Source organism: Pieris rapae, chromosome 4, assembly GCF_905147795.1.
Source record: "Pieris rapae chromosome 4, ilPieRapa1.1, whole genome shotgun sequence".
In the NCBI taxonomy this organism is placed as follows: Eukaryota; Metazoa; Arthropoda; class Insecta; order Lepidoptera; family Pieridae; genus Pieris; species Pieris rapae.
Window position 1 is genome coordinate 5,396,292 of NC_059512.1, and position 23,960 is coordinate 5,420,251.

The window sequence follows — 23,960 nt, forward strand, 5'->3', positions numbered from 1 at the left end:
GCTTTATAAAAACATAAAAAATAGTTCAGATGGCGTTTTAATAATTTAAATAATTATCTGTTGGAGGTCGACCTTTTAAGAATACGGTTTATGGTTTAAATGTGGCTTTGCAATCCACCGAAAACAAAAACACAAATTATAAAAGTTGGCTAGTCTCCTAATTTTCAATCGCGAATAAAATTTATACTACCTAGGATAATTCCTGAAACATTTGCTTTATTAAAACACGATAATAAAAAATAATAATCATTTAATTCAGATCATAATAAAACTGTAAATATATGATGAAAATTTAATCTCTCTTTTAAATTTTGCTTACGATGATATTAAAAAAGACAGGTTAGTGCTTCTTTTAGTCAGTTTCGTAGTCAATTTGATTGTTATAAACAAAATTGTTAGATTTTAAACCAATATCCAAAATGTTTTTAAGTTTTCTTGTAGGCATGTAGGATCTCCAAACTCAAAGCAAACTGTGTAAAAAACGCTCTCTAACTCTTAGACCAAACTGTTACACATTTTGTCAGCTTTTTATTATTACATAAAGTATATATACTTACATTAGGCAACCTTACTTTATCGCGAAAAGAAGCTATTATGTATGAAATATAGTAGCTATTGATTGCGTTAGCCAATCACCCACCACGACACTCGCAGATATACTCAGGCCCGCACGGTATGGTACGTTTAAATCGTGTTCGTTTGATAACACCCGTGCGGTAACCTAAGTAACCTCGGTGCGGCTTTGTATACCGGTGGGGTTTGACTGCGTACTCGTTTGTCAAGACGGCTCGACGTCACGCTGGTACCGCCTCGACCCACGCACCCCTGCTAGTGCGTAATTGTAGGTGTTGTCTTGAAATGAAACTGCGCCTTGTTCTTATTTCTTGCTTCGCCGATTATTCTTGGATCACAGCTCGTTGTCACGGGATAGAGGAAAGAGCCCGAGTCTCTACGCGCGTCTGCACCGTGTCACGTCTGAACCGAGACTGCGCGTGTGCACCGTGTCAAGTCTGAACCGCGACTGCCTCGAGACTCGCCCGCGCCGAGCTTAAGTACTCCACGAGTATACCGCGACGAGAGCTACGCTTACATACATTTGCGCCGGTATACCGCGTCGAGAGCTGTGACCCTTTTATTCGGCGAAGTATTCTATTTATTTATTTAATATATTTACATTCATAACTGAACCATATTTCTCACTTAAATCTGTATACATATTTTGTCTAACTTATAACTCTTAACACTCGCACTTAATTTCTATTTATAGAGTTACAATTTTCAAACTTAACTTATAATATATTTATATTTCTATTTATGAGTCGCCAACATTCTCCCCCTCGTGCGAAGCACCGTCGTTCCTGCACGGCGACTCCGCAGGCACCAAGATCAGGATCCTCGACGATGGTCTTCGTAACACTCTCCCTTTGGTTGCGACGTCCACGATTCTGGTAATTCCGTCGGGCCCGGGGTATGTAGTTTCGATGATGCCCCTCGGCCAAGTGCATCGTGGTAGCGTTCGTTTTACGATAAAAACCACGTCGCCTGGTTGCAGCTGCTCGCCTTTCTGTAGTCTAGTCGTTTTCCTGGGCAGTAGTTTGGGCAAGTACTCCCGTAGCAATCTCTTCCGAAAGTGATCAGAGAGTCGATGGACGGACTTCAAATCTTTTCTGCCCACCAGCTTTGCATCAGGAAAATGTAGTATGCGCGCAGCTCCACTGGATCGTCCAATGAGAATGTAGTTTGGTTTTAGCGTCTCCTTTTTCGAATTCTCAGCTAGGTTCGTGATTGGTGAATTGTCTATGTGTTCTGTCCCCAACAAAGTTGCTTGCATTTCAAGTCTCGGCGTAGATATTGATTTCCGAGACTTTACTCTCGACTTGGCATCAACGAGGTTTTCTAAGTATTCTCCATTACCTCCAGTTGCGGCTGCATACGCTGTCTTACTCGCGTCTGCGACAGTATGCAGCTCCCCCTCAGTGCAGAATAGTGACACACATCGCGGCAGCCGATTGTCTTTTATTCTACCGATATGCTCTAGGTAGCTTTTCCGAGCTTCTGTGTCGTCTTCAACGATCACTCTTTTGTTCGACGCCCATCCTTTTAACTCAAAGTGCGCCTTCATGTGGATCAAGTTGACTGGCTGTATAACTCGTTGGTAATCGTCGACACAGTGAAAACTTTGCAAATAGTCATCCATATAGCGATATTGCTCTATTGCTTGTGCCGCTTCTAGATATTTATGTACGAAGGCCTTTGCATTTTTGTTTTTTATATAAATCGTGGAACAAGGTGACGCAGATCCTAAAATTACTGATAACATTCTGTTATCCTTCACTAGCGCTTTCTTGTCTTTTTGCCAAAGGAACCTGACACTGTTTCTGTCTTCTTCACATATATTCACCCGCAGAAACATTTCTTTTTTATCGGCCGCTACCGTTACGAGTCCTCGACGTACTTGCAGTAACACTCCTAATATTGACTGTAGACCGGTTCTGAAGTCCGGTCCGGACAGCATAATGTCGTTGAGGCTCACTCTGTTGTGATTGGCTGCACCGTCGAAGACAATTCTTAGCTTTTTCTTCACTGGGAAGTGAGGCAGGTACCATTTTTTGTTCGATGTGCAGTCGGCTGTTACTTCTTCAGCGTAGTTGCTTTTCAACAGATCTATTTGCGTGCTATATTCATTTTTAAACTTAGCGTCCTCACGCAGACCTTTTTCTATTCCTTGAATTCTGTTGAAGGCCGCTGAGAAATTATTTGGAAGTTGTACGTCTTTCCTTTTCCACAAAAGTCCGACCTCGGATCTGTCATCTTCCAATTGTTGACTATTTCTTTCCAATATTTCTAGCACTCGCTGTTCTATAGCCGTTGAAGGCTTCTTCGGCTGAATCCCCAAAGACTCAATAATAAGATATTCTCTCACCGGCTGATTTATTTTGTCTTCGACGACTCTTGCATGTGCGCATGTGTTTACATAATTGATCGGAGACACGCCGTTGCTATCGTAGCCATGGATAACCCATCCTAACTTAGTTCTTGATGCCACCGGCTGCCCTGGCTTTCCACGTCGTATTTGTAATGAGACAATATGTTCCCAATTGTCTTGGCCAATGAGCAGCTTCGGCGCCTCAGCTTCGTAGCACACGTCTTGCAGTAAACCCCGCAAGTGATGACACTTTTTAAGTCGGGTTTTATCGAGGAGTTGTGGGGTTAATTTTAGCTCTTTGATAGTCCTTGCCCGCTTAAGTGTGCTCTTCTCGCATTGTCTTATCCCTTTCACTTTGATATCTACAATCATTGATTCGTGATTTTTCATTTGTCCTCCGCCGATAGTTTCTATGTTTAAGGTTTCGCGAGGACCCTTAATACCGATGCTAGCAGCCACATTTTCGTCGAGCAGTGTCACCGTTGAGCCTTCATCTAGCAGCGCCAGTACTTGTCTGCTCCCAGTCGGTCCGTAGATCTCCACCTTAAGCATCTTTAAAATAGCTTTTGGAGTACTAATTGTATGGACCGTCGCTGTCTCGGTCGCTGCCTCTTCATGAAATTGTTTGCTCTCCGATGTCACATGTAATAAGCTGTGATGCCATCTTCGACACAGCTTGCACGGTGGTCTTCGGCATTTTTCTTTCCGGTGCTTTCCAACTAGGCACTTGAAGCAAACCTTAAGCCTTTTAACCATTTCCCATCTATCGTTGACTGCTGCATTCAGAAATCTTTGGCAGTCTTTGAGCTTATGGTTGCCTTCACAAACTGGGCACTTGATTTCTTCTGGACTACACTTTTCAACAATATTAAAAGTAGCCTGTTTCACCGGTCTTCTTAACGTTGCGCTCGGTTGTACACTTTTGCTGTCTTCGAGTACTGCGAATGCGCCGCATTTATCCGCTTCTAAATTGAGGAAGTCGCTTATTGTTTGAATATCTGAGAACGATTCCTCTCCCCTCGCAGCCGTGTAGTCGTACCATCTGAACCTCAGAATCACAGGCATCTTCTCTATGATAATTTTCATGATTTCCGGTGAGTACAGGTATTGCGGTTTCTTCAATCCTTTTATGGCGGCCACACTGTTGTTTATTTGGCTTGCGAAAACGCATATGTCTCTGGGATTCTCCGTCGTTCTGTGAAGCGCTTTTAATTTCTCAAGTTCGGCTAACACCAATGCGTCGGGTCTACCAAATCTTCGGCGTAAAGCGTTAATAACTTCTTCTGGCTTCGCTTCTGAGTACAAGAGGCTCTTAATACTCTCTCTCGCCGTGCCTTTAATCGCCTTACGCAGCCGCGCCATGTTCTGAACGTCCGAGAACATGGGAGATGTATCTTCGTATACGACCCTGAACGCTGTCCATTCGGAGCTGTCCCCTTCAAATATTGGCAGCTCTTGAATGTATGTCGGTTGCGGCATTACATGGTTAGTCATGACTTCCTTTATTGCGTCCGCTATTGCTCGAATGTCGCTCTTTGTTTCTATTTCTTCTGGCTTTTGTTCCGATGAGCGCATCCAGTTGGCTACCTTTTCTTCATGGTCATCGTTGACGTCTTCTATAACGGAGTCTTCCTCTTCTGCTTCTAATCGTAATCTGGCCAGGCGTGCTGCTGCCTGCGCTTCCCGCAGTTCGCAGCGAGCCAACTCTTCTCTGGCCTCGGCTAGTCTTCTTGAGCTGGCTTTTGATACGGTTCTCGATGCGGCCCGCCGGGTATAACCCGCTGGTGTCAGAGTCAATGCTTGCTCTGAGTGGCTGGCTGCGCTCGTCGACGTGGACTGCTCGATCGTTTTCTCTTCGCCTGTGGTCCGAACTTCGGACCTAGTGGCGGAGGTAACAGTCAACGTCGATTCCCCTCGCTGCATCCCATTCTGTGATCTTGTGATTGGCATTTTCTTCTCGCAATGTTCACTTCTTGATTCACTCCACTATTGTTGCAGGATCCGGCTCGAAGGACCACTATTGATTGCGTTAGCCAATCACCCACCACGACACTCGCAGATATACTCAGGCCCGCACGGTATGGTACGTTTAAATCGTGTTCGTTTGATAACACCCGTGCGGTAACCTAAGTAACCTCGGTGCGGCTTTGTATACCGGTGGGGTTTGACTGCGTACTCGTTTGTCAAGACGGCTCGACGTCACGCTGGTACCGCCTCGACCCACGCACCCCTGCTAGTGCGTAATTGTAGGTGTTGTCTTGAAATGAAACTGCGCCTTGTTCTTATTTCTTGCTTCGCCGATTATTCTTGGATCACAGCTCGTTGTCACGGGATAGAGGAAAGAGCCCGAGTCTCTACGCGCGTCTGCACCGTGTCACGTCTGAACCGAGACTGCGCGTGTGCACCGTGTCAAGTCTGAACCGCGACTGCCTCGAGACTCGCCCGCGCCGAGCTTAAGTACTCCACGAGTATACCGCGACGAGAGCTACGCTTACATACATTTGCGCCGGTATACCGCGTCGAGAGCTGTGACCCTTTTATTCGGCGAAGTATTCTATTTATTTATTTAATATATTTACATTCATAACTGAACCATATTTCTCACTTAAATCTGTATACATATTTTGTCTAACTTATAACTCTTAACACTCGCACTTAATTTCTATTTATAGAGTTACAATTTTCAAACTTAACTTATAATATATTTATATTTCTATTTATGAGTCGCCAACAGTAGCTATTAAATATATCTTAATATGTACGCGTAAATAACGCGTCACGTTGTTTGTCCGCTAAGAACTCCTAAGCCGATTTCAATTAAATTTGCACACCGTATGCAGTTTGATCTAACTAACAAGATGGGATAGATTACAAATATATAATTCTACAGTACGTGTGTATATCACTGAACTCCTCTTAACTTAACATCAGTAGGGTCTATAAAAAAAAGCGGCTGGACTGAATTGAATGATTTTTTTATGCGCTTTGGTGGAGCCCTGGATGGTTAGGATTCACGAATCAGCCCGGCAGATGGCGATGCAATCGGTACTTTGTTTAATATCCTAATCGCTTGAAATATCATGCATGCAGGACAATGTCTGTTGGGTCCCTTTATAAATAATGAAATGAAATTAAAGTCAAATTAAGTGACCAAGCACCCTATTTTAGATTACAAGACAATCTGAGACTGATTTACAAAAAACTGGCACAGAACTTTTCTCATCTAAGAGTCTTTAAGTTTTCAAAGCTCTACGACACACACTCCGAGGACAAAAGCTGTAATAAAGGCTTTTTATATAGCTAAGTGTTCGTCTAGAGAGATTTGTGATCTTATCAAACTTGAAGCTTTTACAATTCCTTTGAACTCGAGTTACATAAGCAATGTACAGATTACATAAATAATTTAATAATCGCTTAGGTTATGCATCTGGTACAAATTAAATACACTACTATGAATGTTTTAAACACAAAAATTACGATACGTTATTTAGTACCCATCGAAGATTTCTGATTAATAATTTAAGCTGCTGTGTTTTTTATAACAATGAACGCCAGATAAACAAAGAATTTTGGTATTTATCGAAATTTAATCTTTTGAAACTTCCCTTTGTCGCTGTTAAACTTTTATAATTAATATACTCCAATCGGTAAGTTTGTACAGTGGACAGAGTAAAAACGCTTTTTAAACTACGTAGAATGTGAGATTAAGTAAAATTGAAATACCTTATTATGAGGCGATAAGTAGTGATACTTAATTTGAGAGAATAACTATAGTTCCAAGTTGGCTTGGGACTATACATCCTAACATTTCTGCGTCAGTTTAACTTTTTCTGAGACTCATCTTATCGATTTATGAGTCTTCCCTTCAACATTCCTCGGATTGTTCATTTGTCTAAAGAAGCAATTCTGCCTAAATCTTTTTGAACTTCGATACTATTCTTAATCATTGGAGAACTTAGCATATAATAAATAACAGCACCATAATATATATATATCCTTATAAAATAAAAATTACTTATTTCAAAACAAAAATATATTCCCAAAAGGCTATAACATTTATAATTCTTGGGTTTCAGGTTGGTTAAAAAACATTATTTCATATTTAACTAAATTGTGATTTACGTTCCCTCGCGGAAAAAGTAAAAACGTTTTATTATAACAATTAATAAACAGTTTGCGGAGCGTAACCTAAATAAGGGTTTTATAATTGCTGTATAAAATATTCTTAACTCATAGCTTGACATTACTTGATGAATGCTTTTTAAATCCCCAATCTACAAAGAACAAAGTTCTTCCTTGCAAAAAACGACATTGCTAAAACAAAAAGCAAACTATTCTAAAATTCGAAATTCAAAAGTTTGTGCAACTGCTGCTAAATTTGCCTTCTATTGAAAGAGTTTAATAAATTTAGCAATTTAAAGAAATTAATTAAGCTAATATTATTGAATTCCAAAATTTTTTGAGTGCGGTTTTATTGAAGTAGAAAATAACGTATAAATATGTCTACGTACGTATGCCTCACAAAGATCTGCATCACAGAAAGCTTTTCGATAATGTTAAAATTATGATTTAATTTGAATTTCAATATAATTTTTGTTTAATAAGAGTTTTAGTGAATGCGTTAAAATACTATTTCCAAGAATTTATTGTCATCACAAATATTGATACTGATACTATATCAATAGTGAAAAGTAGCCCGATCAGCCCATTTATACCCTGAATCTTTAATTGGCTACTTTGTGGAAGGTAAATTATATTTTGTTGATCGTTTAACATTATAATCGTCTTAATTTTCATAGTGGCACGTACCTGGGAGATTGGATATTTTAAGAGGAAATAATTGTTTCTACAATGTAAAACATAATTATTATTTAGCCATTTACAAAATCTTAATTTAAGTAGTAAGGAATGACTGTGTTCTACAGTTCTTAATGGTTGTAGGTCTTAAAGAAGAATAAAGGAATATAAACAGATATGTCTACCCAATGTCCTATTGCGTCACGAATATATTTTTAGCAATTGCTCAAAGGAAACAATGTTAGTATTATACAGATCAAAGATACGACCGAACTTTGTATTACTAAAGAGTTTAGCTAGAATGTGCTAGACTTCCATAGTTCTTTATGAATGTATCTATGCGCTCTACTCCATATTCGAATTTATTAGTTTTGTATACAAATTCGTATTATTATATTTCAACACCATTAAATTTTCACAACCCTTATTACGTAACAGTTACATAAACTATATTTATATTTACCTCTTAAACTGAACTGCTCTTAGCAAACCGAGTGTGTTAATAAATTTATATAGGCTATAATATTATAAGAATCCTTAAGAAGTAAATGGATTACAGCCTCACATAATTAATATCGTTATGTGATTAAGAATAGTGTGTTGCTTCTGACGAACAGCATTTGACTCCACCATGGACATTCGGAGTATCAAAGTGTATTATAAAAACGGTCAAATAAATATATACATCAATTTATTTTCTTTTTATGCGTGCAGTTAAGGCTCCTCTGGCATAGGAAAACATCGTGAGGTACATCATAGTCACTTGTCTTATAGTCTAAGAATTTTACGAGCTCAATACTAGGTATAGCGGCAGTATGGAGACGGGACGTTTCAAACTTTTTAAACTGTGAAACTAAATTTATCTTAGATGTGAAAGTTAAAGACTGCATACAAAAGCGGTATTAGCGTAGAACTTTTAACGACTTTGTGCAAGTTTGTAAAATAGATAAGTGTAATTAGAATATTTAAAGTAGGATGTGTTTTATCTAAGAAATAATTAAGACTTTATTTTGCTTGCTAACCGTGATGTGAATCTAATAAGGCTGTTATTAGATTCACATCGCGGTTGGGTTGGCCTTTCGAAAAACTTTATAAACAATGGCGTGAAAAACTAATATGTTCAACACTTTAGTGATGATTTTCCATTGTGGGCATTGAAATAAATTGTTTTATTAGAGAAATTGAAAAGTCGCAGTTCGATACAACTGTACATCAGTTCTCTGAAATGTCACTACTAATCTGCCGATTTCACACGATAAATTTTGCTAAATTTATAATCACAAGGTTAAAGGTAAACTTAAAAATTGACATTTACAATGACAGCGGTCTCTCGAAACATTTGTGGCCGATATACACGATTCTGTGGAGGAATAACTGTTCACTGGATCAGTGCCAATACGGGGATATTTTAATAAACGCGAATTAATGTTATCTTAGGTTAGTAAAGCTTGGAATTAAGCCAACAACTTAATTAGGCGGAACTAAGCCTCATACATCAATCATGTAAGGTTCTGCCTAATTGTTATCTGATTAATAATATAATCTTGAGCCAGAGATTATAGTATCATTACAAATACAATGTATCGCTAAATTATATAGTTTGCCTATTAACAAAATGATATGATAATGAATGCTACGTTTTATAAAAATCCATTTCTCCCTCTCCGAAAATGGCCTGGAAGAGTGAAGTGTATACCAACCATCTACTTATCTATTGTTTACCTTATTCTTTATGACCTATAGGTAGACTACGTCTATATTTTTTTATATATAAAAAAACATCCAAATTTGAGCAAAATCAAATTTCTCTGACAAACTCATAGAAGGCGTTAGAACGGTTACGTAACTAACCAATATCAAGAAGTTTGACACGAACTTCCAAATTATACACGAACAATTTACAAGTGTCACAGGTCTTTTGTTGTCTTTATTTTGCCACTTTTGGCGTGCTCATAGATGCTTATTTATGGATAGTATTAGTAGTTGTTTATGTCTATATAGTAGTAGTAGATCACCTTGGAATCAATGGAAACCTAATAAATTTCGTGGCTGAGTTGAGATTTTAACTTTCTTAATAACCACAAACAATCACTAACAATCTAAAGCAACATCTTATCTGAGCTGCTGCAACGGAATAATTATTTTTGATCACATAAGTTTAATTATAAAATCTTAAGTGTTATATAGAAACTATTACGTGAAATACAGTAACTATGTTAAAAGGAAGAGACGAGCTGCCCACACAGGTACTCTTAATAATTGTTTAAATTTATTAATTTCTTCCACAAGAACAAGCTGAAATAATTATATCAAGCTTCAGCGGTATATATTTATTTTATTTATGAGTACACTAGGCATATTTTCAGAAACATAACAAAAAAATACCTACTGTCAAAAATTCTTTATTTTTTCAATGCGTAGACAGGTGTGAATCATCAGTATAGTCGTGTGCGGGTAGATGGGTTGCGCGATCGAGTGTGGACTGCGCGTGTAGCTTCACAACAGTCATACACCAAACGCCTGCCGTGGTGTGTGCACGTATATGTACTGTGCTTTCTGCGGGCCATAGCTGCCATCTAAAACATATATATATATATATATATATTTTTTTTTTTTAAAGGTGGGACCCCTACATCCTAGCCTATCACGCACGCAATCAGGCAGATTTGTGTCGGAGTGGCTAAGCAGCAGGGGAGTGTCGTATTCTCCTCTTTCCTAAAAAGGGACATTATTAACACGGAGGGTTGGCGTCCCCCGCCGGGCCCGGGCGACAACTACTCCGGAAATATTGTCATAATATTTATGTATATTATCTAAAACATATTACAGGCCCCGGTAGTGTAGGCAGAAAACAATTTAAATTTTGAACGGCTTTTAGAGAAAATTTAGTTTGGAGGTTCTGATCGAACAAAAGCGTTAAAAATACAAAATATTCGTTGTATGTCGTTCGAAATGATAATGTTAAAGTGTTTACTGAATATTAACTATCTTAAAGAGTCCAAAGCTAGAAAAATCAGGCCAAATGTAGCCTTGTGAAACAATCAGAAATGTAGTGCCCTAGAGATTAGTACTCCGCTTCATATAAGTATATTATGGAACCTTGAAATAAATTGCACGTAGACTCGTTCTCGTGTGCGAGGTGCTAGAGTAATTCTCGACGGCCATATCCGGTACTCTTTATCCCCACAACTTTCTATAGCCACTTCCATCGTTATAGTGGCTGAAATTAATAAACCTTATGTCAAAATCACTACTACATTTAATATGCTGTATTTGCATTTGCATTTTTTTTTCCTGAAAAGAAAAAGTCAATTATTATTGTTTAACGTAATACACCTTTTAAAATTAAGATAAGTGTTTTTAAATTATTAATAATATGTAACAAAGACCTATTTAATTGCGAAGATGAATTAAAAGACTCGAACGTTGTTTTGTATTACTAAAATTGTTTTATTATATAAAGTTCCTCCTAGAAGAGCAGCTTTAAAATATACTAAAAGACGTGAAAGCTATAGTAGCTTATGTCTTTTATATAGATAAACCAAATTGTTCTCCAGTGTATTTGGAGACAAAAAACATTATATTTTAATGTCTTAAAAAATAATGAAAAATTAATGGTGTACGTAACGCGTTTAAGGCTTTTATTAAAAAAAAAAACAAATACACTCTAAATGTTAGATAAAATTATTAAATTATTACATACAACTAGTTTGCATAAGCGTGAAGTAGGTTTTCCTATAATCACCGTCCATTACATAACCGAAGTCGATTTTACTTGGCTCCACTTGTAACTTCGGAAATTCTACGTTCAAGTGCAAAGGCATAGACTGAAATGAAATTTAATTTTACTAATTGGATCGCTATCTATTTTCCTTTGGGTTTAGTACTAGCAAATTAATTGGAAATACCAGTCGTAGGACACGTAGTTAAAAATGTGCTTCCATTCTTAACAGTACATATTTTGGATTCATTTCTTTTCTTCCATTGCTATTGTTTTATTTCTCTAATAATATACAGTTTCGAGTTTCAGTTTTGATTTTCATAACCTCTACTTCGTAACAGAGCACAGTCATTCGCTGTACCTGTATTTTATGTTTGTTGTTTAGCAATTAAGCATATATGCAGCGTATTGAGAAATATTATGAAGAAAACGGATTTCACAAAAAAACAATATGAAATGTCGTACTACTGGTTTTTTTTTATTGGCCCTTTTCTTTACAATGCCTGTCGAGTTTGCAGACAAAGAGACATACATTTGATGTAAAATAATATTTTATATACCATTAAAAAGATGTTCTGTTCATCAAAGAATTTTAATTCAGCAGTATCGTGCTTATAGGACTCATAGTCTTCTCTTGGTTTCGGCCACATATCTTGTGTCACTATTGCGACTTCAACCGCTATCTGGTTTGAACAAATTTAATGATAAAAAAGTCGTTTATGCATGTATTTACACTACTATTTATCTTATCTCCTATTTAATTGGCATTGTAACTAAATAAATGTCATTAAGTAAGCACCAATATTTTAATACATATAGGTAGAGTATAGAAAACTACTTTAAAAACATTATTTATGTCATGTCAAATCCAAATTTATCTATCTAAATTTGATCTATCTCACGGCTTGCACCAAGCTATCAAAATTGAACTTGACGTCAAACATTTTTGTAATATAATTATAATTCCACTCACCTCTGTAGAACTACTAGGCAATAAATCCAAATCAAGCGTATGAGAACCCAGTCCTGAGCCTATGCACTTAGCAAAACACTGCTCTTGAGGAATGCGGAGAAACCAGGGCTTCTCAGTAACAGCATATGTCTGAAGACGTCCTGAACCAGTATTCATGACTCGGATATGTTTTCTTATTCTGTGAAAATATAATAGGTACAACAAATAATAAAACCTACTTTCTACTTTGTCTAAGATCACAGGTCTTCTGTTTTCTACAAACAGTTCTTGAAAGCTTTGCCATTAACATCATTTTGAAAATAAATAAGAGATATATTATATTGATTGGGTGTTACGTATAATATTTGTTATCTATTTACCTGAGTAGGTCGTTCGCTGGTAGATCCAGTGCACAGATTTGAATCTGCAATTTTGTAGGAAGAACTAATAACTTCGGCGACAGTGGGACCGCCATTAAACGTACGAACAGAGGTGAAGGCTCAGGACGATACCAGTCAGGCCTGTTAGTTTATAACAAAATAATTATTTTCTTTGGTTTGTGTGGGTATAAGTCCTATAGGCTGTAATGGATTAATATCTGTTGGCCTAAAGGTTTAACATTGTGATTCTCAACGTCTATTGGTTTGTGGACTGTTTCCATTCTCTCATAATAGGTCTGCTTTGTGTGAACTCTCTTCTCAAGGTCTAAGGATTCGTGCATTCAAATAGATTTTTCGATGTGTGCAATTTAGGCTTTCTCGTACGACAAATGTATATGTCGTATCGTATTAACATCCGATTTAGAATCATCTGAGGCCATATCAAGTAGGGCTGTCAATGGACTGTTTGTTCTTAAGATGAGTAACATTAAAAAAAAATTGACGTATTATGTAAAAAGCGAAGGCTATTCTTAAACTACTTTCAACATGCAACATATCCATTCGGTTTTAAACTCCACGCAATCAGGGCAACGTGGAAATTCAAAATTAAAAAAATAAGAAACTCAAGAAAATTTTAAGAAAACAGTCTCAGGAAAGTGGCTTGTTAAGTTGAAAAACTTTGAATAACAAAAGAAATTTCCTCTATCTTTTAAAGTCTTTTACACTTAACTAACCTATTGTCTATGGGCCGAGGACATTGTTGACTTAACCTGATTCTCTCCCATTGTTTTAAATGAGCGCCACGGAGTTATAATTAAACAAGGTAAATAGTTGAATCGTTTACATTTTTCGTCCATAGAGAATTGATATTGTATAAAGTAAAATATTTTAGGTGCAAAACATCGCTTATGCTATCACAATAGTTAGAGATATACCTTTAGTATACGTATACCTTTACCTTAATTATTTTTTTTAATAAACCAATAATGACGAAATGACACTAATACAATAAAAAAACGAATTCAAAAGGAAAAAAATTCTAAAATTATATATTCTCTTTATACTACTTTAAAAATTAACAAAGATAAAATATGATTACTATTTAAAAACATACTATTATTATAATAATCCTATTAATCAGAAAAATAAAATAACAGGCCCTTATATATTAACAACTTCTAGCAAATGGCACCACAAAACATTCAATACCGAGGTAATTCTTAAAAAATAAGATATCCTTAGAGATTTAACGTGACTGTCCTCAGGAACAGGCTTAAGTTACACACACACAAATACACGCCAACAACAAACACTGATTCTCTCTGTATATATTAATATTAAGTCTGTAAACTATTTCAATAATTTTGTATATATTTAGTAAGTTGTAAGGGTTTCTAAATGGGTATAAGGGTGTAGAGAGGAATGGCGGGATTTGGAGGAGGCCTTTGCCAAAAAAGGGCACACAGATGCACCTGAATTAGATTAAAATGAAAATTTGTTTAAATGTATAAAATATGTAATGTAGATTATCTGAATAAAGGCTATTATTATTATTATTATTATTATTAAGGGTTTCTAAATAAATGAAAGGTTCAGTTTACGACCTGTAAATAAATCGACAATGATCGTGTGGACGATAATTATAAAGAAGCTAGAAACCATAGAGTTATAAATTCATGGAAAAATAACAATATAATTGATTATATGAAAACTTTATAAATAAATAATAGAACAAGAAATCAAATGGCATTCTATTTATCGTAGGGACTAACAAGATTTTCCATTCAAATAATTGTTACAATACAAAGTTAACAAATGGTTTTAAGATTGTTGATTTAGGCTTATGTAAAGTTGGTCCTTACGTTTTGATGTAAATATTATCGCTAAAGGTGTAAGGACCGAAAGGTTTGATTTTAATTAAAGGATTTATTAATTAATATATCTGTATATCTGGTATTGACTTCTAAAATTTGATATAAATATTATAATTATGTAATGCTAGTTAATTGTGTAAATAAATAATCGTTAAAAGATTGTGTTTTCTTTCAAATGTATGGTACTTACTTTTACCGTAATAGTGAAGTAAAAATATGTAACCTTTCGACGGTTTTACAGATAAAACCTTGTGGGATGAACAAAAACAGAACCCTTTCATAAGTTAAAGACGGGCCAACTTATACATTATGAATAGTTCTGATATACTATGCCGCGGGGAGCACCATTAACACAAATTTATTTTCAGTGTGATCGAGAGGGTTTGGCTCGCCTGAAGTATGCTACACACATGATTTGAGAATATGGATGTATCAGTAAAGTAGTTAAATCAATGAGTTTATTGAATCTATCGACAGTTAAATAAATATCGATATTCAATGAAGTCGCTAAAGTTCCGTCAGACAAGTGACTGAACGCCGCTGCTTTATTTAAATCAAAATGGGACTTGATTGAATTTCGATCTTTAATTAACTGTCTAGAGATTCAATTAACTCATTGATTTAACTACTTTAATGATACATCCATATTCTCAAATCATGTGTGTAGCATACTTCAGGCGAGCCAAACCCTCTCGATCACACTGAAAATAAATTTGTGTTAATGGTGCTCCCCGCGGCGTCAGAATCAGAATATCAGAATTATCTCTGATTTAATTACTTTACTACGACATGGAAATTATTATTTGCGACCGGCCCAAGCTTCGGACGGGCAACCGTGATCAGCAACTTTCCTTATCAATTATTCTATATTATATTAGACAAAAAGACGTGGCGAAGAACTTGTTTTATATAATACTAGCAGACTCGGCCAAGCGTTGCTGTGGCTAAGGTTTTTGTTATATTACATAGTAGTAAATTAATCAAGGGAAACCGTAGGAGAACTTATGTGATACGTTGGTACCACGACACGGACCTAAACTAAACTACCTTTAACTCAGCGCCATCTGTTAGAATTGTATCAAATAATAAACAAATGTTAATGTTATCGTAATTTTAGTAAGGATGCCTATTTTTTTTGAAAATGAAATATAGCCTATGTCACTCAGGAATGATGTAGCTTTCCAACAGTGAAAGAATTTTTCAAATCTGCCAAGTAGTTACGGAGCCTATTCAATTCATACAAACAAACAAAAAATCAAACCTTTCCTCTTTATAATATTAGTATAGACAAAAGTTAAACATGGCATTGGCTTTAGCAGGCACTATCAAACTTATGTAAAAAGTTGTAGAGATTTGACGAATTCTAGTTGCCCCTGCGAATTTCGTTTCTCCTTCATGCCTAGCCTACCTTTTTATTACTTACCAACCTCAGAGCCTGTTCGGTTTTAGGTTTTTCTGTGATTTTTCTCTATTTTAACCTCACAGTTCAAGTTTCTTTATTAACAAATAAAAAATAAGTGTTGATCGTAGAGGGTAGATAGAAATTAATCTTTGTTTGTATTTTTGTATGCTGTTTCAAAAAAAAAAAACAAAAAAATTGTCTAATAAATAAAAATATTTTTTTGGGCTGGACACCCTTGAACACTTAGGGGTTTGAAAGATAGATAGAAGCCGATTCCCAGACTTACTGAATATGCATAAAAATCAGTCAACCCTTTCCTTGAAGGAGTATGGAAACGAAGATTGTGACACAAGATATAAGTATATATATATATATATATATACCTCTTTATAATATTAGTATATGACTGGATATAAAAATATCAATTAACTGAATGAAAGTCCTCTGAAGTCTTCCTTATAACCAGATAATATTAACCCAATAGTTTTTTTACAAAAACTATTAGCAATTGTAGCTTATATTTTAAATAGAACATTAAACAAGTTTACACAGTAACACATTTAAGCGTTTCATATGTGTAGCACCACCATTGTGATCCGTAACGTATTTTATTGCTTAAAGGTGTCTGCCCACTATCCCGAAGCATACCATGACCGTGCTAGGAACGTATCCAGCACGGAAAGCAATCCGGTACGCTCTATTTCACCCACTGAAGCGGGCCGACAGCGTTCTGAACCCGTTTACAACCCGTATGTAACCCGTATATAATCTGTATGATGCCCGTATGTGACACGGCAGAAATCTTTTCAATACACTCGTAAAGCATCCGATGCTTTATGCGTAGACGCGTTAATGTGATGAAATATTGAAATATTTATGGCTGTAAGGAAACTACCGATTGAACAACTGGCAATTATTGCTTCATTTTGGATGAAGAGGAAGAGGAATGGGTTTGTAACGGTCACACTCCCCGCTCAGTCACCGTTTAGCCGCCTGCGCGCAGCGGTCTGACAACGTCGCGTGCCATGCACGTAGCGTGTCCGCACCGGCAAAATATTCCCTCCGACGAATAGTTGACGGCCCGTGCATGGCACGCTACGGTGTCGGCCGGTGACGGAACGGTCTAGTGGGCATAGTCTCATACTTCTCAATACAAAGAATAGTTTTTTGTCTGAAACGGTCCTAGCTCGGTCATGGTATGCTACGGGATAGTGGGCAGACACCTTAATGCATTTGAAAGTTTGCTTGGCTTGGCTTGCAGTTCCGTAAATCGACTCACAACAAATTACCTACGTTTAGAATACTTTAGGATCATATTCGGAAGTGGACGGTACAAATATGTTTCAAACGCGCGACTATCTGGGGACCTATTCTAATAACTGGGTCAATTAAATCAGCGATATGTTCTCATTATAAAAGGATTTGTAATTTAGTTCATGGTTTCAACAAGCTTTAAAACTTGTAGCGTGATTCAGTTATAAGCCATAATTTTTAATGCAGTTTAAACATTTTCTACACATTCTTTTAATAAAACAAACCATATTTATAAAAATACATGAGCCCTCGTATGGACAAGGAAGAAACATAAATTTATTTATTATATTATCAAAATACCTTTTATAGTTTGATCAATGTAAAAGTTTTAAGAATTATATTTGACATTTTTGTTAGTCACTTTTTCATGTATTGAGGTTTTTTTTTATTTCCGGTAAGGAGTTTGGAATCATGTACAACATACATGTGCGCTCAGTCGATTTTTTTATTTGTAATTAAAAAAAAGCCCATCACCAGTTTTGGAGGTAAAAATGTGATTACCTTATCTGTTGATAGAACTGAAGAAATGATTATATAATAACTTTAAATGTAAACCTGCATCATACAACTATTTAAACTATACATAAATAACAGTTTAAGTAACTATGTAGCGACAGGTCTAACTAACAATATGGTTCAAACAATATGATACATTGCCTAGAAGTTATCGTTGAGTTTACAGTGTAACATCAGCCCAAAACTTGGAAAAATATCGCATAAAATAAATGTAGTCTTATAGACTCGATTATTATTATGCCTATATATACGAATAATAGAGGAAATACTTATAGGTACACAATAACCTTTGTATGTATATTGCACATTAGTAGTTAAACCCATGATGGCAGTAAAAAATTGCGTGCGGTCCCGAGTTTAGTAATATATTATATAAGAAGGCCGCTTTCTATGACAGAGTTGACACAGACAACAGAGTTCTTTAATTGTATGTTTCTAACGGAACAACTCAAAAATCTATTACAAAAAATTGACACTTTTTGAATACCAGACTTAAATAACCAGGCGTGTTGTATATAATATAAAAGGAGTCGCTATTAATTAATTTCTTTATTCAAACTTAGCAATGGAATAAATGATAATAAAATTCTAATATGTGATTCTGTGTAAAATTCCAGTGACATTTCGTCCGAAACAATTCAAATCGTCCTTAAAACATGCATTTGAATAGCTGAGCTTTATTCCCAGTAAGATATGTGGACCTGCTTTGTTTATGCTATAGAGACGTTTTGAATCATATAATCGGAATAGCTGGTTTAGATCCCTGGAATTACGTCAAATTGAGGAAGTTGACTATAATTTATTTATCAATTGTCATTGCCAATTAACAATATTACCTACGTTAACTAGATATCATTGACTACTATTGGAATAAATTGAAATAAAGTATCGAGTATAAATTATACCTGTGGACTGCGAAATGTGTATTTAAATTTATATGTTATAAATGTCAGGAGTATATGTAGTGTATGCTTCAGCTGCGTTATATAACTAAATAAATTGTATATATCTTAGCAATATTCCAGTCTGCTTAATTGTTTATAAAACAATATTATTAATACTATATGCATCTAGTCACAAAAAGGTAAATTACCTTCGTGTGCTGTAGGAGTATTGCGCACCTGATAAAATTTAGAGCGGCCATGGGCCGCAATATCCTTTACCCGGTCTACGTTAAATAACTCTGTTTTGTCTTGTTAAATCTATGATGTGCCAACAATTCCAGTAGTGAAATAACTTTAGTAATATTATTTCATTCAATGTTTGGTAATCCTTAATGTAGGATTTAGTAGGCAACAATTACTTTAGCGAATCTAGTCGACAGTGGAGAAACAACCTAAAATTGCATTATAAATATTTCAGATAGCACAGCCTCCAAGGAAATACTAGCCCGCTGTACTGATGAATATTTCAGTGCGACAAATCTAAGTGACCACCAGGGATACTGGCTTGTAGTTTTCGAATTTATTTTCAATACACATTAACACTTTTCAAAATGTGACATAAATGTATATAGAAACCAATTTTTATACTACTGAAGAATTTTAGGTTTCTGCTCAATGTAAAAACTTTATAAATTATTATATAAAACTAGCTTCCCCGCGAACTTCGTTTCTCCTTAATGGCTAGCCTAGATTTTCAACTACATATGGAACATTTTGATATGCTAACCCAGAGACTGTTCGGTTTTCCGGAAAACGTTTTAGGCTGTTATGTGAATTTTTCTCTATATGAACCTCAGAGTTCATATCATAAGCTTTTAACTAACAAATAACTAATAGGGGTTAACTGGGGGTTCGAAAGATAGATAGTAGCCGATTCTCAGACCTCCTGAATATGCACAGTAAATTACTTAAGAATCGGTCAAAACATTGTGACACGCGAATTTTATATATATAGAGATGAATATTAATATGTTATAATATAATAAACAATGATTACAGTTTTATGTAAAAAGTATTGTGTCACCCAGCCTACAATATAAACATCGTAAGGAATATGTATTGTTTTATACACAAATTGAAGCTATCTAATTATGCACGAGGACTAAGATTGTGGTTTGGTCGCCATTGTAAGGATTTTTCATTAAAAACATATGCGTTTCATGCATATTCATGTTAAAACGTTTTTTTTTTCACGTTTCATAATATGGCAATCATTTAAGATATAAATATCAAAGCGTTAAAACCTTATTATATTGTTGTTAGATATTTCATATGGTTTTATTTCAAAGTAAATTTTGTCAATAATACTGCATAAAGCCTGTCAAAGGCTAATAGGATTACTTCGAAATTGCTCTGAGTAAGTTAACAGTATGTTAAAGTTACTATGAATTTTCCATGTTGTCGGTTGGCATGTATAGGATGTTTTGTTACTAAACGTTTATTTTCATAGTAACGAATAAATTTTCTTCTTTCACAAAAAATCTCTGATTTACGTTCGTATTATATATCAATTAAATTTATATGATGTAAGTTTCAGGAGTATGTATTAATAATATCAGGAGTATATGTATTATATGTAGCTAGATCTATGTGTTTATATAATATCAATCGTTTTAGGAATAACTGTATAAATATAATTATTATTAATTAAAAGTATTAGCAAGCTGCACTAGATAACTAAATACATGAGAGAGTGTCAACTAAGAACAAAACAACACTATTTTGAAAAAGTAAAGAATATCTTTTTAAATTTTTGTATATTTAAAAAAAGAATCTCTGATTTCGGTACGTAACATATTTCAAAGTATTTCAAGTAAATTACTTATAAAAAAACAAAACAAAGCAATAATTAAAATAAATAAAGCAAAAATTACATATGGTTATTTAGATTATATATTATATAGTTTAGTGGTTTAATGATAGTTTTTACACCTATTATTTAAATATATAGTTTAAAATGATTTTAAAAGATATTTATTATATAGTTGTGTTGCATTGTACACTCACCCCCGCATTTTACCTATTGGTAGTATTCTCATCAAAATCCCACAAGATGGCGGGGGCCTGGGCTCATTTGACAGCGTCACGAGCGGAGCAGCGCTGGACTTTTCGTCAATAGTAAATTCTTTTGGTTCGACCTGCAACAATTAACAAGGCAAAGATTTCATTAGGATACATATCGAAATAAAGAAACAAATGAAGACCGAAGTCACTACATAGTATAAAACAAAGTCGCTTTCTCTGTCCCTATGTCCCTTTGTATGCTTAAATCTGTGAAACTACGCAACGGATTTTGTTGCGTAGTTTTTTTAATAGATAGAGTGATTCAAGAGGAAGGTTTATATGTATAATAACATCCATTAAATAGTGGAGAAGTACTGTTATTTTTGAGGTTTCTCATGTGATGTCGTAAATAATTACATTTTTCCGCTTACATTGCAAACGCAGGCTGAACCCTACGAGTTTTATCAAAATAATGTACTAAGTATTGTACAGATTGAAAAGGTCTACAGAAAAGTCGGTGATGGTATATGTCTATCTCTTATGCATAACCCACATTTTTATATACAACGTTCACAGATTTTCTGTAGTGTATTTAGTATCAGCATTGCACCCGTGCGAAGCCGGGGCGGGTCGCTAGTATTATATAAAAATAGGATTATAATAGAACAAAATTAACACAAACTAACTAACACACTTTTTTCCATTACGGAGTCATTCACAAGTAGCTAATTTAGTTTGAGAATTCTATTCTATTTGTCAAAAGCGAGAGTATTCATAATGTTTTAAAAGTTATTTAAAAGTACTTGGAATTCCATTCTATTGAGTTGTCTCAACAATCTATTTTTCCTGAGAATTTTTGGACATATTTAGCCTAAAAAGAAAGCTTTTTTCTATTCAACAGATATACAGTAATTATAATGAGTGAAGTGGAAATAGAAATATTCTTTATGAACATACTGTATAAAAAGTATTGTCCTGAGTGCCGTAATCCCGAGCGAGGAACAATTCGATCTCCGTATCCATTTCCACATATACTGAGCTGCTTTCCTTCTCAGAATCTTCCATATATGACCCCGCTGAAAATGTTAAATGTGGGGTTATATAGTAATTAGTATATACATCGCTTGTGAGCCGCACCCTAAAGTAGACGTAATAATTAATTTAAATGTTATGGGTTTGTTTCAATATCCTTTACAGCACCGAGATTATTTATTGCGTAGATCTTACGAAACTGTTCAACATGTATAAATAGACATTATCGTAACATATTGTTTTAACATAGCCCTTTCTTTTAACGTATCTAATTCTCTAATCTATATCTATATAATTGAAGATTAAAACATACCAAATTTATGTACAAGCATTTTCTTGTTGCTGTTATTATTACTGAATGTAGCCAAATTTTGTTTTTGAACTTATTTATATAGAAAACATTATTTTGTTGATAGTACAGTTTAACATTGATGAAGAAACTTGTCAAATATATCTAAATTATTTAGGAAATTTTAAAACTTCACATGCTTTTATACGATTTGGGGATAGAATCCTACGGGTCAGAAACGTCAGATATCACAGCCCACGGATACCCTTTTAGCGAGTGCATTGCCGGGTCCCATCCTATGTAAATGAAATCAGTATTTGCCACCGGATTTTTAAAGCTATTAATCTTTGTATGCAAGAGGCAGCTGACAGGCCCATTATTTCGATTGTTTCATAGACGTGTTTTTATTGGCAGCCAGTATGCAATACAGGTCATGACTAGGGTTTGAAATGAAAACAAGACATTTGGACCCACAGCATTGGCGAACCCTTGTCAATTAAACAAAAACTCCGGATTTGCATGGTAAGAGTTCAAACTTACAAGGGTAAAAGTCGCACTCTACAACTAGTTTAACACTTTTTTCATAAGCTATAGGTAGTAGCTGTTATACATATTACGTTAGCTAAATAATTTACAGCCCAGCATAGGTGGGGTTCGCCAAACATCATTAATTTTTCCTGGGATAAACGATCGGCCTCGGAAGATTTATGAGCTTCGCTTAGCGGCTAAAGTTTATATTTCATCCTTACAACGGTGAAATTTTACGTTTACACTGCTCTAGCTAAATAATATTTCATTAAAAATATTGTAGCGGTATTTTCGCAATATTGGTTTTGGTATTTCAATGTAAGTTATTAACAGCTCTTCGAGTATGTACACACAATCAATCATCAATTAAGTCCTTTATAATAGTTAAATCAAAAATGTAGTGCGACTTTCGTTTTACAAGTTATAAGGCTATCGGTCTAATGTTGAAATGAGAATAACGGGCAACATTCACTAGCTGTTGTAAGGCATGATCTATTAAATGCTAGGTCATTAAGAAGCAGTTTTTATGACAGATTTTATAATATTTTTTTAAAGATACAAGCAACACATTTTTTTAGCGGACAAGTATATGTAAGCGCCTACCTACATTTTAAAAACTACAAAAACAACTTACAATTTGTAACTAAACAGTGGTATTTTTGGTATTAACCCATGTCTGTCAGAGAGGGTAGAACAAACAATCAAAAAAGTCATAAAGACTTCAATATTCTTAAATTATTTACTTATATATTATATAGAATACTCACAATCTATTGCGGGGACACAAGGACACGTGCATGGGAGAACATCGTAAAAACGAATGTATAGACGGAATGGTAGTTCATCTTGAGGGTACTCTAGAAAATAGGAAATACTAGTTTTAACATATCTTATTTCTACGATAAAAATATTTCAACTTATTCCGGATAAGAGTCTTACATACTCTTAAATATTTCTTAAAAATTCATAACACGAAACCTGTCATGTCATTTCACCTAAAAAAACCACGTTACACAGAATTCCCTGTCATTTCTTTATCTTGATAATATGATTAAATGAGTGAATTTGTATGCCTGTTACATCTTAATTTATTACAGTGATAAATATTTAGTAATGTTTCATACAATCTTTTCTGGGATGTAATAAACAGAATTAGTTAAAATGTACCATCCATTAGTGCATGATGCGATGACCATAAAAAGTAGAGATTCGTTGTTGTATAGATAGATAGATTTAAAATATTAATAATAGTAGACACCGATCACCTAATTGAAACAATTT

At 35.0% G+C, this 23,960-nt stretch overlaps 1 protein-coding gene across 1 annotated transcript; it reads right to left on the minus strand.

The window, feature by feature from the left end:
• Nucleotides 1-10,133: 10,133 nt before the first annotated feature.
• Nucleotides 10,134-23,531, minus strand: LOC110998779. Its single transcript, XM_045628012.1, has 9 exons — nucleotides 23,447-23,531; nucleotides 21,788-21,906; nucleotides 20,834-20,964; nucleotides 12,777-12,917; nucleotides 12,418-12,595; nucleotides 12,005-12,127; nucleotides 11,427-11,550; nucleotides 10,823-10,943; nucleotides 10,134-10,299 (listed from the first exon to the last, which is right to left on the minus strand). Exons 2-9 carry the CDS (start codon nucleotides 21,893-21,895, stop codon nucleotides 10,134-10,136), a joined length of 1,092 nt encoding a protein of 363 aa, XP_045483968.1. The 5' UTR covers nucleotides 21,896-21,906; nucleotides 23,447-23,531.
• Between the last annotated feature and the right edge of the window lie 429 nt (nucleotides 23,532-23,960).